Genomic DNA, 15,366 nt, shown 5'->3' with positions numbered 1-15,366 from the left:
CCTAGGACTGCTGGGAAGGTTTCTCCATTAGCGCCTTGTCTCTCTCTTCAAGGAGCTGCTTTGTCAGGGCAATCTGCTCTTCTAACAGGCGAACGTTCTCCTTTTTCTGATTCTGACGCTCAAGATCTCTGAGGACGCCACTTCGCAGCCTCTGGAAACACAAAGGACAGGGTTTATCACAGGGCTTATCGCAGCCCGGGGGACGCTGACCGGGACCAAGCCCACCCAGGCTGCGCCCCTCCGGCAGGGCTGCTCCCTCCGCTGCCTCGGCAGGCTCTGGAATCCTCGGGAGCCAGTATCCACCATCACCGCACCGAGTGCTTTATTTGCGCTCGCTCCAGATGCCTGGGTTTACTAAGCGACAAAGCTTAGTAAATAAAAGCAAATAAAAGCTAGGAGCCTGTCATTCCCGTGCCATGCAGCGTGGATGTGATCCAAAAAATCCTGTCATCTCTGAGCTAAATCTTTACCAAATCAGAATAAGCTCCTCAAAACTTCCCTGCTTAGAGGCAATTTTGTGACAAATTGGAAACTACTTCAAGAAAAACTGGCATGTGGCTTCTTTCTGCTCATGTCTTAATCTTAAAAAAATACCCACAGCCTGCTTATGCCAAACTCTTGAAAAAGCAAGGCACTTGCTTCACAAATATCCCCTTTACCTAAAATGTTCGTTATATACCATGTAAATATATAACACATATATAAATAAATGCATAACGTGCAACACAACACCAGCAGCTTTCAACCCCTCAATGGGTGTAAAAAGCCCTAAGAAAATCCCAGCTGCTTCCTCTATATGCTTCTCTCTCTCTTACCTAGACAATTTTACTCACATTGATACTTGGATAATTAGGTGAAAGATCAATAATTTATTTGACCCATTTGAATGATGCCAAAATGCTCCTGCAAATAATTCATTTGAAAGCTGACCCTGAAGTCACTTGAGAGGATGCTTATGACTATTATTTGTCAAGTCATTACAGGGTTTTATTCCTCACCTAGCATGCCAATGACTGCACACTTCAAATGCAATAATTTCTCCTGTCAAGATCGAAACAGAAATGTTTAAAGAAATAATTTTATCTTGTTAAGAAAATGCACAGACACATATGTCACCCAATAATCAAAACTCTTTTTTTTAATTATTAATCTAATAAAACCAGTTCCTTCCCACCAGCTTCCACCAACTGAACTCAGGCTACGAATTACTGTAATTACTGATTACTAGGAATCAGTAATTTGAAACTGAACACAAAGTTCATAAACTCTTTATTACATTACTATTAGTTAATAGCAATAAAGATGTGGGGAGATGCAAGGTAATCCTTCACAAAACCCTGCCATCTTTCAGATGGTCGATGTGTTTGAAAATGCACACTTTGCAAAAGACACCTTTAGAATTTGAGTGTCACAAGTGACAAAGACCTATGACAAATTCATCTCCTCATCTTCCTCAGTTCTTGGAAGTTAGCCCTGCTTGTCTTCTGCAGGCATGAAAAGCATGTGCAAGCTCAAATCACTCTGGGCCTGGCACATCAATTTACAAAAGTCAAACGTTTATTAATCTGCATAAAGATAAACTTGAAATAATCTCGATGCCAGGAGTGTAAAACATCCACATTATTTATTTCCATTATGTTATCTAAATAACTGGACCTGTTGAACATGAAGCCAAACAACTACTGCTTGACTTGGCCATGAAGAATTATAAAAATAAAATCTCCAATTTAATTTACAAAACATAAGCTTTGAGCCTTGGCCCTTCTGAATAGGTATTAGCCAAGGATTTGGGTCAAAAAGATCCATGAAGTTTAGGTGTCCCACTGAAGCACCCAAGGGTGATGTTTACTCTGCAGCACCTGTTCAAAGTGCAGCTGCCATTAATTGCAGCTGTAGTTTACTTTAGGAGCCTTTAGCAGCTCCTCCTGCCAGATCCTCAGTGCCTCAAGGCAGGCACACTGAATTAGAGAGCAGCCAGCTACAAAAATGTGATGTGATCTACCTAAAATATGTTAGGTGATCTACCCAGAGCATCCATCAGCTCTGGCAAGTGCTGAACCATTGCTGGTGGCCACTCCAGATCCCAACTATCCTCTCCTTGCCTGTGCCATCCAGTGTTCTCCAACTCCTGCTCACACAAACCTGCCTCTTTCCTTACCCACACCAGTCTCATCCTCCAAATTCCATCCCTCTCAAGCCCTGACAGAGACAATCTCTTGAGGGGAAGAAAATATAATCCTCTAATTACAGAATGTATCATAAAGCCCCAGCAAGAGCCAGCTGAGCTGGGCTAGGGATGGGGAAGTTGAACCCTGGTGTTCTGTAACTCCTGACTGCCTCAGTGCCATTTAACACAGGCTGTTTCTGCGTGCATTTTCCAGATTTTTTTTTTTTTTTGCATGTAAGTGGAGAAGGATCAGATGTGTGCCCTCACAGAACCCCGGGCTCATCAGCAGGGTCCAAACCAGCACACCCACTGCCCACACAGCACAGCTTTACACAACCACACAGCTTTTAGTCCCAGGCAGGACTGCTCTGCTTTAGGACTCACCATGGTCATACCTGACACCTTTTGGCTGTGGGCTCTCTGGCACACAGGCTGCCTGCCAGGAATTCCCTGATTTTTGTAAATATAGCACAGAGAACCGCCCTGCTCAATTACCACGCGGTGCTTCTGACAGCTTGCGCTGCGCCTGCCCTGGCAGAACAAGAGGGGAGCAGGGGCGCTATAGATAAAATACACCTAACAGGGGCACGGCACAGCACAGCTCGGGGCTGCCTGTCCTCCAGCAGGCTGCGCTTGTGGGGCTGAGGAAAAACAGGGCACGCCAGTGGGACAGCACAGCCGGACAGGGGAGAGCCCTGGGAACACTGCCAGGGGAACGGCCTTGGCAGGAGGCTGCAGGATCACATCCCCCCTGCCCTGCACGCCGGCTGCTGCAGAGGGAGGCAGCGCCTCCAGCGAGCCTCACCTGAGCTCCTCGCTGCTGTGTGCCCCCGAGGGGAAACGCACAGGACAGCACTGCGGAGCTGGCAGAGCTAGCAGAGCTAACAGCACAGGCACCGAGGCAGCAAAACGCGGGGAAGGGCTGGCCTGTGGAGACAGCGCCAGCGGGGCAGCGCTGGGCAGGGGCAGTGCCAGCGGGACAGCAGAGCCGGGGCAGTGCCAGCGGGACAGCGCTGGGCAGGGGCAGTGCCAGCGGGACAGCACAGCCGGGGCAGTGCCAGCAGGACAGTGCTGGGCAGGGGCAGTGCCAGCGGGACAGCGCTGGGCAGGGGCAGTGCCAGCAGGACAGTGCTGGGCAGGGGCAGTGCCAGCGGGACAGCGCTGGGCAGGGGCAGTGCCAGCGGGACAGCGCTGGGCAGGGGCAGTGCCAGCAGGACAGCACAGCCGGGACAGCAGAGCCGGGGCAGTGCCAGCGGGACAGCGCTGGGCAGGGGCAGTGCCAGCGGGACAGCACAGCCGGGACAGCAGAGCCGGGGCAGTGCCAGCGGGACAGCACAGCCGGGACAGCACAGCCGGGGCAGTGCCAACAGGACAGCACAGCCGGGGCAGCGCCGGCCTCGGGAGCCGGGCTGGGCACACACAGTGCCTACAGAGCTGGGGCACGGCTTAGGCAACAAGGAGCTGAGGGGAGGGATGGAGGGATGGATGGGGGGTGGATGGATGGATGGGGAATGGATGATGGATGGATCCATGGATCCATGGATGGATGATAGATGGATGGATGATGGATGGATGGATGGATGGATGGATGGATGGATGGATCCATGGATGGATCCATGGATGGATGATGGAGGGAGGGATGGATGGATGATGGATGGATGGGTGGATGGATGGATGGGTGGATGGATGGATGGATGGAGGGAGGGATGGATGGATGATGGATGGGGAATGGAGGGAGGGATGGATGGAGGGATGGAGGGATGGAGGGACAGAGCAGGGACACGTGTGCTCGGGGCGGGGCCTGGCGGTGGGCGGGGCTCCGCGCTGAGCCCGCAGGTGGGGGCGGGGCCTGCCGGGCCGCCAGGTGAGGGGGCGGGGCCTGCGCGCTGGGGGCGGGGCCGCAGCGAAGGCCGGGGCAGGGCCCCGCTGGCCGGCTCCCCCCCGCGGCCCGCGGCGCGCACTCACCTCCAGCTCCCGGCGCTGCTGGACGTGCACGGCCGCCACGATGGCGGCGGAGAGCAGCGCGGACACGGCCAGCGCCAGGCGGGAGCCCCGCGACATGGCCGGCGGGGGAAGCGCCGGGCGGGCGCGGCACGGCGTGAGGCGGCGCGCCCCGCCCCCCAACGAGCGCCGAGCGCAGCGAGCCAGGCCCGGGCAGCCGAGCGCCGATGCGGGGCGGGGCGCAGCGCCGGGAGGCGGGAGCGGGAAACGGCTCCGGGAATGGGAATCCCTGGGGATGGAGATGGAGATCCCTGGGGACGGAGATCCCTGGGGATGGAGATCCCCGGGGATGGAGATCCCTGGGGATCCCTGGGGATGGAGATCCCTGGGGATGGAGATCCCTGGAGATGGAAATCCCTGGGGATGGAGATCCCTGGAGATCCCTGGGGATGGAGATGGAAATCCCTGGGGATGGAGATCCCTGGGGATCCCTGGGGATGGAGATCCCTGGGGATGGAGATGGAGATCCCTGGGGACGGAGATCCCTGGGGATGGAAATCCCTGGGGATGGAGATCCCTGGGGATCCCTGGGGATGGAGATCCCTGGGGATGGAGATCCCTGGAGATGGAAATCCCTGGGGATGGAGATCCCTGGGGATGGAGATCCCTGGGGATCCCTGGCGATGGAGATCCCTGGAGATCCCTGGGGATGGAGATGGAAATCCCTGGGGATGGAGATCCCTGGAGATCCCTGGGGATGGAGATGGAAATCCCTGGGGATGGAGTTCCCTGGGGATGGAGATGGAGATCCCTGGGGATGGAAGTTCCCGGGGATGGAGGTGGAAATCCCAAGGGATGGAGATGGAGATCCCTGGGGATGGAGATGGACATCCCTGGGGATGGAGATGGAGATCCCTGGAGATCTCCATTCCTTGGAGATGCCGCTCCCTGGGGATGGAGATCCCCGGGGTTGGAGATCTCTGGGGATGCCGCTCCCTGGGGATGGAGATGCCGCTCCCTGGGTTTTTGGGATGCCGCTCCCTGGGTGTGGGGATGCTGCTCCCTGGGGATGATGCCGCTCCCTGGGTGTGGGGATGCCGCTCGGGGCCGGGCACTCGCGCCCTGCTGGCCAGGAGCTCTGCCATGGGCTGTTAAAAACCTAGAAGCGGGCCTGCGTTGGGCCTGTGTTCCCTCGGCGGCGCTGGGATTGGGTGCCCAGCTGTGCCGGCTCTCCCGGGGCTGTTCCCTGGAGGGGATGCTCGCTGGAGCTTCCTGCCGGCCAACGCCAACCAGGGGAGGTTTCTTGTGCGTGCAAGAAACATTTCTGGTTTTGTCGAGTGAAGACCTCGCCCAGAAATCCCCAATTGCGTGAGAGAAGCAGCTGCAGAAAGCTGCTCTTCAATTGTGTGGTTTCTTCTCATTGTTCAGTGTGTGGCCTCATGTTTGCCGGTTTTTCGTGCTCTGAAGACAGAATTACTCCATCCCCAGCCCTGTCTGCAGTGGAACTGGGAAACCAAGCGCACGTCAGGCTGATCCCTCCTCATTATAATCTTCTCCATCTCTCTGCTGGACGAACGTGATTAAAATAAACGGTGAAATTAGCGGGAATGACAACGTTTCAGTGGAGCCCAGTGGCTGTGCTCCGCTGGCGTGCTCACTGCCTTTAGGCTCTGTGCCTGAGTGCCTGGAAGGGGTCCAAGGCCCCCGGCGTGCCGAGAGCGGGGTGGAGCCCAGGCCGGGTGGGTGGGAGCCAGCACAGAGCCCCTGGCCCTGGGGAAGGGGGCAGCTCGCCCAGGGCCTCCAGCCGAGGCTGTCACTAGTCCCTGGAGGGGCTGAAAGCCCCGGGCAGCAGGCGGCGTTCGGGCTGGCTTTCAGCATCTCGGTTTCTGCCCGGTGGCCCAGGTGTTCCTGCCCTCCTCCCTTTCTCCCGAGGGCTGGGGCTGGCCAAGGGGCTCGGCTCCCTGCTGTGGCCCTGCTCCTCTGCTCTGCCCCCTCCCCGTGCTCTGCCGTGAGAGGGGGCCTCCTCCAAGCCCACATTGGCGGCTGGTCTGGTTTCAAAGCTCGCAGCGGCCGCGATGTGGAAAAGCCCTTTTGGAAAAGCCCATTTTCCTTTCTGGGAGCCCGGCTGCAAGGCAGGGAAGTGGTGTGATGTGTGATGGAGGTGGGAGGGCAGGAGTGCCCAGAGGGGATGTGCACGAATGGAGGATGTTTTCCTGCTGGGGAAAACCTTCCCAGCTGCTGGTGGGCAGAAGGACACGAGAGATTTCAGATTTACAGCCTGGTGGCTGTGTCCATGAGACTCCCAAACAGAGAGGCAGAGGATGGGCTTCAGCTGAGGGCGAGGTGGACCAGGAGGGTTTCTCTGCTGGTGAAACCTGTGCTCTGCCCAGAGCTTTGGTCCCTCTTTCCTGCCCGGTTCCTCCTTTGCTCACGGCGGTGGGGCCGAGCGCCAGGGGGAAAGGGTTGGGTCACTCCTGAACCAGACCGGGAAGCTCAAGGCCATTTTTCCCCTGGGCAAACAGCTCAGATCAGGATCATGATCTCGGATAACATCTGCGGTCCATCCTTAGGGGGCATTTTTATCCTGGATTTCAAAGAAAATTCAGCTTGTGCCACCCCTGAGTGCCTCATCCAGCCTCCACGCTCTTTCACGGGCATTTGGCACCCTCTTTGATAAGGCTGCACTGCAGGCCCTGCCTCAGTAAGACTTCCACGTTAATTTCCCTGTTCCAGCTGTTCTGATGGATGAGGAGGAGCTCTGGCTGGGCTTTGGGTCATGGGTTGTCACTTTAGGTGGCATCCTGTGAAGAGAAGGGGTGGCAGTGTCAGCTCGAGCCTGTATTAGCCACCAGAGAATCCAGGAAACTGGATCCAGGCTGCTCGCCTGTAGCTTGCCTTAGTGGCAAAAGAAAAAGGACTGAAGCCTAAGGAAACCCTGCAAGATATGGAAGGGGAGGGAGAAAAGTTCGAGCACAGCCCATTTCCAGCTTTGGTCCTGAATCACAGCCCCCTCCTGCTCCGTTCGTCCTGCGCAGTGTGAGGAACCGACCTCTCTTATCAAACTGCAACCTAACAAAAAATAATAACGCCCATTTCCAAAACCACCCTGGAGGTGTGTTTTCGGAAAGCTTTCTCGGTTTCCCCCCGGCGTTCTGGTGAGCTGCTGCCTGTCCTTCCCTCTTTGCAGAGGCAGCTCAGTGTGTGTGTCAGTGTGAGTGTGAGTGTGTGAGTGTGAGTGTGTGTGAGTGTGAGTGTGAGTGTGTGTGAGTGTGAGTGTGAGTGTGAGTGTGTCAGTGTGAGTGTGAGTGTGTCAGTGTGAGTGTGTCAGTGTGAGTGTGAGTGTGTGAGTGTGAGTGTGTGTGAGTGTGAGTGTGAGTGTGTCAGTGTGAGTGTGTCAGTGTGAGTGTGAGTGTGTGTGAGTGTGTCAGTGTGAGTGTGTGTCAGTGTGAGTGTGAGTGTGAGTGTGAGTGTGTCAGTGTGAGTGTGTCAGTGTGAGTGTGAGTGTGTGTGAGTGTGTGTCAGTGTGAGTGTGTGTCAGTGTGAGTGTGTCAGTGTGAGTGTGTGTCAGTGTGAGTGTGTGTCAGTGTGAGTGTGTCAGTGTGTGAGTGTGAGTGTGTCAGTGTGAGTGTGTCAGTGTGAGTGTGTCAGTGTGAGTGTGAGTGTGTCAGTGTGAGTGTGTGTCAGTGTGAGTGTGTCAGTGTGAGTGTGAGTGTGTGAGTGTGAGTGTGTCAGTGTGAGTGTGTGTCAGTGTGAGTGTGTCAATGTGAGTGTGTGTCAGTGTGAGTGTGTGTCAGTGTGAGTGTGTCAGTGTGTGAGTGTGTGTGCCCAGCCCAGCCCAGCCTGAGCCCATCCTGAGCCCAGCCCAAGCCCAAGCCCAGCCCAGCCCAGCCCAGCCCATCCTGAGCCCAGCCCAGCCCAGCCCGAGCCCATCCTGAGCCCAGCCCAGCCCATCCTGAGCCCAGCCCAGCCCAGCCCAGCCCATCCTGAGCCCAGCCCAGCCCATCCTGAGCCCAGCCCAGCCCAGCCCAGCCCAGCCCATCCTGAGCCCAGCCCAGCCCAGCCCAGCCCAGCCCATCCTGAGCCCAGCCCAGCCCGAGCCCAGCCCAGCCCAGCCCAGCCCAGCCCGAGCCCAGCCCAGCCCAGCCCAGCCCAGCCCAGCCCAGCCTCCGTTTGCCCGTGCAGCCCAGCGTGGCTGCCTTGGGTGCCTTGGGTGCCTCACGGCTTTGCCAGGGTCCCGGGGCAGGGGCAGAGCTGAGGAGGGGAGCAGGCTGTGCCTGCTGCTCTTAGCATTGATTTTCTCCTTATGGCAGCGCTAATTATAGCAGCGAAAAGAGCTAATTGCTGTGTTGCAGGCACTTTTATCTCGCCGTGATGCCTTTTCCCTTCCAAGGAACGGAATCGTTCCCGTCCCTCCGCAAGAGGGACGGGGCTGCCTGTGGCGCTGTAGGCGCTGCTGGTGCAGGGGCAGCCGCCCTGGCCCTGCTGGAAATGTTTCCGTAGGATTCGCTGGCAGGGTCGTCTTGTTGGTGCTCAGAAGTGCATTATGCACAGGAAAAAATTGTAACGTGTAACCTTTTGTGTCCCTCCTCTGTAATTCAGAGGGGTGACTGAAGGCTTCTCTGTGCACAGAAACTCCAAAAATAGTTTTAATTCATTAAGTGTATGTATTAAAAATGCTTTATTTTGACCAGGCCAGCCTCCTTTCCAGGCAGGTGGAGGTGTGCCTGGCTTGGGTGAGTTTTATTTTTTGATGGGCATGAATGAAGTGAAAGCCCCTGGAACTCATCCTCTCAGCACTTGTGCAGAAAAAGCTCCCTGAACCTGTCCTCACCAGCAATTTGGATGAGTTTTGTTGCTCCTCCCATTCAGACAAGCCCCAGGGCCCTCTGATAGTTCTTCCCAGGGAGCTGGAGGGAAGCAAATCTGATTGTCCTGAGATTTGAATGATGGAGTAAAGATAAACTGGAGGGGAAGATGACAGGATTCAGAGCAAGGAGCACTGAAACTTTCCTTCCATTTGCAGGGCAGCCTGTGAAACAGTTACTTTGGATTTTAAATTCCCCGTGCACTTCCTCCTTCCAGCCGAGAAGGCAGGAGCTCCGGGCGGCCGCTACTGGAGCCTTGCTGGTTTTATAGCCGGGCTTGTGTGATCGCACGTTGGGCAGCCAGCCCCGGGGGCACCGGCGGCTCACCTCCAGGCGAATCAGCTGAGGCGTGGGGCTGCCACAGGCACCAACACCTCAGACTGGCCCGGCCAGGGGGGCAGAGGGGCCCCAGACACCCCACGCTCCTTCCCTGGCGTCACCAGCACAGGGGAGGGAGGAGAGGGTCTGGATGCTGGCACCCCACCATATCCCTGCTTTCCGCAGGGCTGGTCCCTGCCCCTCGCCCGGGGAGTGCAGAGGGTACCCAGACAGGGAGTGCAGAGGGTACCTGACCCGGGAGTGCAGAGGGTACCCAGACAGGGAGTGCAGAGGGTACCCAGACAGGGAGTGCAGAGGGTACCCAGACAGGGAGTGCAGAGGGTACCCAGCCCAGGGAGTGCAGAGGGTACCCAGACAGGGAGTGCAGAGGGTACCCAGCCCAGGGAGTGCAGAGGGTACCCAGCCCAGGGAGTGCAGAGGGTACCCAGACAGGGAGTGCAGAGGGTACCCAGACAGGGAGTGCAGAGGGTACCCAGCCCAGGGAGTGCAGAGGGTACCCAGACAGGGAGTGCAGAGGGTACCCAGACAGGGAGTGCAGAGGGTACCCAGCCCAGGGAGTGCAGCCTGGCTCCCTCCTGCCGCTGCCTCCCCGGAGAGGGGCACGAATTGCAGGCAGAGGCCAAAGTCTGCTTGCTGTGCAGCACGGAGAGGGTGTAATCCCAGCACGTAGTAATTATATTGGTGGCAATTGCACAGACCCTTGCCCGCGGCCGAGAACTGAGGGCAGGGGTGCTTGCCGGCTTAGGGCTGGGCTCTTCCTCTCCTGGAAATCATTGTAAAAGGCGCTGGGAGATCAAAACCCTTGTGCACGGAGCCCCAAAGTGTTGACAGGGTGATTCTGCAGTCACGCTGCAGCAAGACAGGGAGGTGTGGGGGGGTCCTGGCCCCCAAAGCAGGGTGAGCTGCGCCCCCAGCTCACACCCTCCCGGGGCTCTCCCGTGGGCAGGGGCGATTCCTGGGCCGCAGCCATGAAGGCAGCAGGGAGAGGAGGGCACATCTGTGTGTGTGTGGAGGGGCCAGAGGCACCCGTGGGTGCTGCAGCCAGCCCTGAGCCCCCTCAGCAGTTGAACCAGAGCTGTAAGGAAGCGGGCAGAGCACCCGTGTGCTCCCGAGGCCATCCCACGGGCACTGGGTGTGTGTGTGCCGGCGTTTCGCTCGGCGTTTCGCTGGTCCTGGGCGTGTTGGAGCACATGCTGTGCTGTAGCACGGGCGGCACAGGCAGGGACTCTCCAGCAGCAGCGCTGGTCCCCGCTGGAAGCAGCCCTGCCCTGCACGCGTGGCGCCAGGACGAGGAGCAGCAAAGGTGCATCTCTGACAAGGCGGTGCCTGACACGGGGCTCGGGACATCCTGTCCTGTGCCCTGGCCCTGCCTGGAACCGTTCTGTGCCCAGGCTGGCATCACCAATGCCCGTGGCCAAGGCTCTCCTGGTGGCCTTCCTTGTCAGGGAGGAGCTGAGAGGAGTGCAGCAGAACCATCTCCTCTTTCTCCTGCTGCCAAAACCCCAGGGAGCTGCTCGGGCAGGGGTGCAGCAATGGGACTGTCCCAGAGCACCCAGCTGGGGGCAGTTATTCCTTCCTCCAGCTGACCCTCTCTGCCCTTATCACTTCTCTCTCACTGTAATAATCCTGCAAAAGGAGAGCAGTGGCACGGACAGCACTCTAGCCCCTCCTGGAGATTTCTGAAATGGTAAAGAAATGCTTGAACTCCCTACGCATACAATGGGATTTATGGCAGCCGTCACCCGGCAGGAATGAGGAAGCCTTGGGGGGCCCCAGAGGTGCCATTTGTCCCTGGGGAGGGGACAGGGGATTTTCTACCACCGAGGTTTGAGCTTGGCCGGGGTTGGCAGAGATGGCAGGGCTTGTGGGAGGGGGGAAGCACAGCTTATCATGCCGTGCCAGCTGCGGGAAGCACGGGGTTCAAAGGCACACTCATTATTTTCAGGAGCCTGGAAAGAGACTGACTGAGTCAGCCTCCAGTTGTGGCTCATCCAGCCTTTTTTCACCAGCTTTTCATGGAGAGCTTTCCCCCTGTCTTCCCAAACCCCTACAAATGCTTGTCATCCCAGTCAGCTAATGGGCTTCGCCTTCCTGTCTTGAGCTCCCAGCCTCCAGGAGCACATCCCAGTGCACAGAGCATCCCAAGAGCAGTGCATCCTGGTGGCAGTGCCTCCCGATGTGCTGGGCATCCCAGTGACAGGGAAAACGTGTCTTTTCCAGGGCAATACCTCCCATCTGCATGGGAAGCAGGCTCAGGCTGGGCAGCAAAATGGGAACAGGGAGGTGTGCTGATGGTGCATAATGCAAGGAGGGAAAATGCCCAAGGATAAAGCCGGGCAGTGGGGTGTCAGCAGACCACCCGTGGTATCCTTTCCACTGCATTCCAGCAGCCCCCTCCAGAGACTGAACTGGGAAGCTGCTCAAGTGGCCAAACCCACCTGGCTGAAGCTTCCTGTGACCTGCCAGAGAGAATCCAAAATCCAAGCAACTGGGCAAGAAGGGTGAGAGGCTGCTGCCACATCTCTTCACTGTTCACACAGCTGTTGGGTTTGGTCACACCAGACAAACACAGGGCATTGAGGGCCACCTCCAGCAGTGACTGGTTACTGGAAGAGGCTGGAGGGGCCCTGACTTGCGATGAAGTTTTTGGAAGTTAGAGCCCATGTGGATTTGCTGGTGTCTGAAAAGGGTGATGTATTTTGAAGCACAGCGGAAACATTCAGAGGGAGTAGCTTTTTGTCCACTATTTAGCTACTGACTTGCAGGATACTCGTGGGATTTCACTGCCTTTGGAACCTTTGCTGCTGGATCAGGCTGGTAGGAACACATGGAAGTTCCCAGAGAGGAAACACTGGGCAGTAGGATTGCAGGAAACCAAGCAACAAAAAAAAAAAAAACCCAAGCTAGACAATGCAGGCAAAACTGGCAAGGGGCTTCAGAGATCTCCAGAGAGAGATGCTCATCACCTTTCCATGTCAGCCTGAGAGCTCAGGGCTCTGCTGACCACCTTCAGAGAGTGGACATCTCTCCAAGAGGGTCACTGTCATCCCAGACTGGTGCTGGGCAATGTGTAGGGGGTGTGAGGCACACAGGATCCTGCAGCAGCCTCTTGCCCCAAGCACAGGGCCATGGATACCACTGGGGAGGGTGCTCAGGTCCAACACTCACCACAGACCTCACAGTGGGGCCGTTTCCACAGGGAGTGGGAGCCCGTGGGGATGCTGGGTGCCCCGAGGAAGCAGAGCCACAGTGAATGGGTGGCCTGAGAGACAGCGCTGAGCCGCTGGGAGAGTGGGAAGGAAGTGGAGCTCCAGGTGGAGAAAGACAGGGAGACGCCGGGAGTGGCAGGGGCCGTGGGAGGCAGGAGACAGGAGCCCGGTGAGTCAGCCTGGTGGGGTGCTTTGAAACGCGGCAGGGAAGCACAGGCAGGGCAGGTTCTGCCGCAGCCTGGGGAGGCATCTCCCCCCAGCTGGCACCTTCTCCATCCCTCCCTGCTCAGTCGAGGGAAGCAGATCGCCCTCCAAACTGGGGCAGCCTGCAGAGCCGCTGCTCCCTCCTTCCAAGATAACGCTGGCACGGAGCCGCTCTGGCTCCTGCCGCTGCGGTGAAGTGTTTCCTCATCTAAGCAGGAGAGCTGCCAAAACCTGGCTTGGAACAGGGCTTTCCAGTGGCCGGGCCCCAGAGCCGGCAGCACAGAGGGTGACCGGGGCAGGAGCTTCGCTCCGGCAGCCGTGCCGCCCCAGCAGCGCTCACATCCCGCTGCCCTCGGAGCCGGGAGCGGCCCCGCGGCCGGTGTTCAGCCACACGCCGTGCTTTGGGTGGGAAGCTGCCCTCGGAGCCGGGAGCGGCCCCGCTGCCGCGGGCGTGCGGGGCAGCGCGGGCAGCAGCGGAGCGTCCCCGGCAGCGCCTCGGCTCCTCACAGACATGCTGAGCTGCGGCACGGACACAGCCAGGCGGAAGGAAAGCCGGGGCTGGAAGCAGCGTGTGTCCGAGGAGAGGGTTTCTTCCAGAGTAGGGGGACACGGTGCTTTTCTGTGAGCTTTCGAGACACAGTCCTCACAGTCCTGCCTGAAAGACCCCGTGGCACGCTGGACCTCCACCGGGTAATCCAAGAAGGCAGGAGGTTGGAAAAGGCTGCACAGGAGAAACTCTCCCTGGCTCTAATCGTGCCTCGGTTGAATGAGAGCATTTTCCTTCTGTGACGGGGCTGGGATGTGACCCCGGGGCTCGTGGTGGCCTGGCAGTGCCCACTCCTGGGTGCTGCACTGGGCTTTGTGCTCACCATCCCACCTCGGATGGGGACACGCGGAGCGTTTCAGGGAATGGGTGTCACACCAGGGTGTGTCCTGCAGAGGTCTGGGCAGTGTTTTGACACCCAGACTCCTCCCTGTCTCTCCCAAAATGCATCTTGAGAGCAGTGTGGGGGCTCACCAGCCAAGGGGGTGTCAGATGGGGTTTTGGGAGACTTGCAGCAGCCCAGGTGTCCCAGCCCTGGTGTGTCAAGAACACTACAGACCCTGAAGATGAAGGTCCATTTTCCCAAGGGTATGAAACTGTGGCCTCTCCTGGTCAGTAAACTTATATACATCTCCTCACCAGAGTTCTTCTGGGAGCTGGAAACCAAAGGTTGCCTGGCCAAGCTGCTGTACCAGCCAGGCTCTCATCTCTGTCTGGCCTGGTTGGACTCAAAATCATGAGGAATGGCCAGAAAAGGGGTCCTGGGCCACTGCTCTCAGCCTTGTGGGCAGAGCACCCCCAGCCCCTGCAGGTGGACCTGCTGGACCACCTCCATTCCCGTGCCAGACGAGTGATGGCTGGGGACAAGATGCCACTGGGGGCTGAGCAGGAAGGTCCTTTGCTGGATTCCGTGCTGAAGGCGTTGCCCTGGCACTGCTGAGGGACTGTGCCTTTCAACAATGCTCAGCTCTGACGGGCTGTGCAATCAAACCCTCATCCCTGCCCAGGCCACGTCCCTTTGCAGCCTCATCGTGCTGATCATGGGGAAAAGAAGAATGGGCAGGGTTCCCTGGGATCACAGCTGAAACATTCCCTGCTCACAGATCGAACTGAGCTGTTGTCCCCTGAGCAGTGCCTTCCTTACACCTCCTTTCCCGAGTGTCTCTCCCTCTGCTCTTCTCAAGCCCAGCTCCTCCCCTTGCTCCCCACACCCAGGTCCTTGTCCCCAGGCACGCTGTCCCCACTCCCTCCTGGCTGCCACATCAACAGGTGATGCTGGCAGTGACATCCTGCAGAACGAGGGGGATGAGTCCCCTGCCCCTCGGACGTGGCCACCAATCCAGCCCCACACAGGGTTCCTTTGGGAAGGGGTGGGATGTGACTTGGACAGCGACACAGGGCTGGTTCTTTCTTTGATCCCATCTCTCCCTCCTCACTCCCAAATGATCTGAGTGAAATGAAAGACATTTTAGTAGTCAAATCCATAAGGGTGGGTCCCACTGTGCTTTGACCCTACGGGGCATTTTGTACATTTAATTTGATTTACACTTGAAATATTAATTTAACATGCTAGATTTTCTCCCACACCCAAGTAATGCTGAAAATTACACAAGATCCTACAGAAATGTTTGTGCCATTACCTCGTTAGTATCATTATTTATCGAGTTTAATTGCAGTGCTGAAGCAGTACATGCAGCGTTGCTCCAGTGGGAGCATGGAGAAGGACATGGCCATGCAGTGACATGTCTGTGGGCTGCCTTGCCGAAGACAAGGATCCCCAAAGATCCCATTTCATGGAGCTGCATGTGCCTCCCTGCAATGGTGTCATGCCGTAAGCACGCTCCTCAGGCTCCTCCAGGTTAGAAAACACCAAGGAATGGTATTTGTAGGAAAGGCAGTATGGCTTTCCTGTGGCCAGGCAACACCAGCCATCAACAGTCTGCATTTCCACCTGGTGGCTCAGCGAGTAGGCAGCCCACTACCCCGGAATGCTCTCCTTAGGGAGCTGGTGCCTCTCCACCCAGCTCCTCTCGCCTTGCCAGAGGCTGCAGGAATTTCTCTCCACTCTGTGTCTCCTGTGGTGCTGGGCACAGCTCA

At 57.4% G+C, this 15,366-nt stretch overlaps 1 protein-coding gene across 1 annotated transcript; it reads right to left on the bottom strand.

Annotated features, from left to right (window-relative positions):
* Position 1: 1 nt before the first annotated feature.
* On the bottom strand, positions 2 to 4,272 carry LOC128785898 (protein PET117 homolog, mitochondrial). Its single transcript, XM_053938755.1, has 2 exons — positions 4,133 to 4,272; positions 2 to 151 (listed from the first exon to the last, which is right to left on the bottom strand). The coding sequence occupies exons 1-2, from the start codon at positions 4,226 to 4,228 to the stop codon at positions 2 to 4; spliced, it is 246 nt and encodes an 81-aa protein (XP_053794730.1). The 5' UTR covers positions 4,229 to 4,272.
* Positions 4,273 to 15,366: the final 11,094 nt, after the last annotated feature.

Source organism: Vidua chalybeata, chromosome 3, assembly GCF_026979565.1.
Source record: "Vidua chalybeata isolate OUT-0048 chromosome 3, bVidCha1 merged haplotype, whole genome shotgun sequence".
NCBI lineage: Eukaryota > Metazoa > Chordata > Aves > Passeriformes > Viduidae > Vidua > Vidua chalybeata.
The sequence above is the reverse complement of the archived record's forward strand: the minus strand, read 5'-3'. Positions and strand labels throughout refer to the sequence as shown.

Bases quoted from the DNA above. Each gene is read 5' to 3' on its own strand.
- LOC128785898 (XM_053938755.1), bottom strand. From the start codon at position 4,228: ATGTCGCGGGGCTCCCGCCTGGCGCTGGCCGTGTCCGCGCTGCTCTCC. The intron at 152-4,132 runs GTGAGTGCGCGC...TTGTGTTTCCAG, and splicing joins AGCAGCGCCGGGAGCTGGAG to AGGCTGCGAAGTGGCGTCCT.